At 33.8% G+C, this 2,310-nt stretch overlaps 1 protein-coding gene across 1 annotated transcript in view; it reads right to left on the bottom strand.

Annotated features, from left to right (window-relative positions):
• Nucleotides 1-1,584: 1,584 nt before the first annotated feature.
• LOC116851334 (odorant receptor 67a-like) overlaps nt 1,585-2,310 on the bottom strand; it is a 1,994-nt gene continuing 1,268 nt past the window's right edge. The window contains exons 4-6 of the mRNA XM_032830639.1: nt 2,046-2,182; nt 1,783-1,915; nt 1,585-1,709 (exon numbers count right to left, since the gene is read on the bottom strand). Of these exons, the coding sequence (XP_032686530.1) occupies nt 1,653-1,709; nt 1,783-1,915; nt 2,046-2,182 (327 nt within the window). The 3' untranslated portion in view covers nt 1,585-1,652. The remainder of the gene's footprint in view (nt 1,710-1,782; nt 1,916-2,045; nt 2,183-2,310) is intronic.

Below are 2,310 nucleotides of genomic sequence, written 5' to 3'. Positions count from 1 at the left end.
GTGGAGTTAATATTTTCAATCGAAATTGGAAAATGAATCTGATACATTCCACCCTTGGAGGTACACGCTCCAGTCTATCGAAACATTCTTTCATATGGAGTCAGACTTCAATCTGATCTTAAATGAAACATTCACTCTTGTGGAGTAAAAAAATATTATCACTTTTCACTTCAAGAAATTTAGAAAACAAATTTTATTGCATTCTATGCGCTGTAGTCCTAACTGTAATGCCAATTTGCCGAACTTTCCGTTAAACAGTAGAGATGAACATGCAAAATGCAAAATGATATGCGTAATAACAAGGTGCGTCTTCTCTCTTTACCTGGAACGTAATGCCAGATCCGTTCAGTAATAACAATCCGCAGTAAATTGCGTAACGAAAGGCTTTGCTTTGGAAAGGCCACAGACCGCTTAAACTCAATAAAAGTCGCACAATATTGTAGTGCGATTCTCGAAAGAACTTATCGACGTTGTCCATTTCGCCTCTTTGCCTACCGCTGTCCTGCCGGTGAAATTTGCTGATGAAAAATTCCGTTTCAACGTTGATTGCCCTGCACGTCGCGAAGTACAGGCGCTATTATACTGTTACATTCACGTCAGTAAGTCGTTCGTGATCGATTACGACAGCCGGTATCTGTTGCAGCTGGGCTTTGTGTTTCCAATTAAAGGTTGAAAATTACATGTTGGAGACACGCATAATGATATGTACTGTGACATGTACTATGATATACTCCCTTTTTTCTCTCTTGAAAAATCATTTAAGTTGCAAATTACTGTGAAAGAAGGTTGTTACTGATAATTCCCTTCTTTCTATAGTCTATTTCTGGTTGCAACGCGGGGAAACGTAGTACCGTGATATCTTTTGAAAATGGTGCTTCACTTACCGCCGTACATAAAGATATTTAATGGTTCTTGCAAGACCCAACCAAAATTGTAAAAATACCAATTACATTTTTCTCAATTTATGTGATCACAGGATATTTTGCAAAACGCATAACTAATTAATTAATTAAAACAGGAAACAGTTTTATACACAAGGCATTCATGATCGTTCATCTACGTTCCCTTAAATAACTTATACGCGTTTTACGAAAGTTTTACTTTCATTTTATTCTTTAGATATTATCCTTAAAATTTTTCTATACTTGTTTTGCCAAGGATTATTGGGAAAAATTATATGTTCCTATCTTTAATTATTCTATATAAATATCGACAATATATTTTAACTATTATTTAAGTAATGAAGTACACATCACTTTTGGTCGCTTTTGGTTCTCACTAGTGAGAATAGTGTGTTTGTGTAGCGTGCGGAACTTGCGGCACCCCTGTGCCATTTACATAATTATCATAATAAACTTTATTGTTAACTTCATTTGGATTTTACCAGAGTGAATTCCTATAGTATTATCAAATTTTTATAAGAATTTTTCCGTTTGACAAGAACTAACGTAACTGTAAAAGATTATTTGCAAAAGATTATTGACAAATATTATTTATACAAATTTTTTTTACGTTTTATTTATTCACGTATGAAGTTCCTAAAATGTACATAAAATCACTTAAATGTACAAATCAAATGATTGGTGGATATCTATTTTCTACTAATTCAGCCAACTGTGAAATTCGATAATCGTGAATTTTCTAAAAATGTTTTACGTAGTTTGTACAGATCGCAGCAGCATAAAATATGACGAGGACATTCGTATTACCTAAAACCAAAAATTATACAATAAAAAATAAGCTTGTACATGCTTCACTTTCACATAATACAATAGCACTCACCGCACTGAAATTCTCATATGACATCACGATAATCTTGCCGGCCGTTATCTGCGTCGGTCTTAAGCTTCTTAGCATGATCAAAATTACTAGCTTTTTCGTCGCACATGACATTTCATACCATTTCATGTTATATCTGTAACAGATTATTTTTATTTCATACGTTATAAGATGTATCCGACATTTGTGCGCCAGGGACTCAGTTTTACCAATTCTACAATTTTTGCGATTTTGGATATATATTAAACGTATTCTATTAAACGTACATGGAATGGTACAACTTTTCATTGGAATCTATGACTTTCTGACCTTGCCAGTTCTCGAAAAATGTTCCAATAAGACACACACTAAGATAAAGACAACTTTGTGAAAGGCGATTCAGGTCGTAGATATTTGTTATCGCCTGCAAGGAAATGTATCACTTTATTGAGATCATTGCATAATTATTACCGTACGCTTTTCAATATACGAAAATGCACCTGAAATCCTATAATACTTATCATCAACATGATACAACCCATATGGATGAAA

This window comes from Odontomachus brunneus, unplaced genomic scaffold, assembly GCF_010583005.1.
Source record: "Odontomachus brunneus isolate Ranch 3 - 2012 unplaced genomic scaffold, Obru_v1 Obru_scaffold_171, whole genome shotgun sequence".
NCBI classification, from domain to species: domain Eukaryota; kingdom Metazoa; phylum Arthropoda; class Insecta; order Hymenoptera; family Formicidae; genus Odontomachus; species Odontomachus brunneus.
This window is presented reverse-complemented; position numbering and strand designations above follow the sequence as displayed.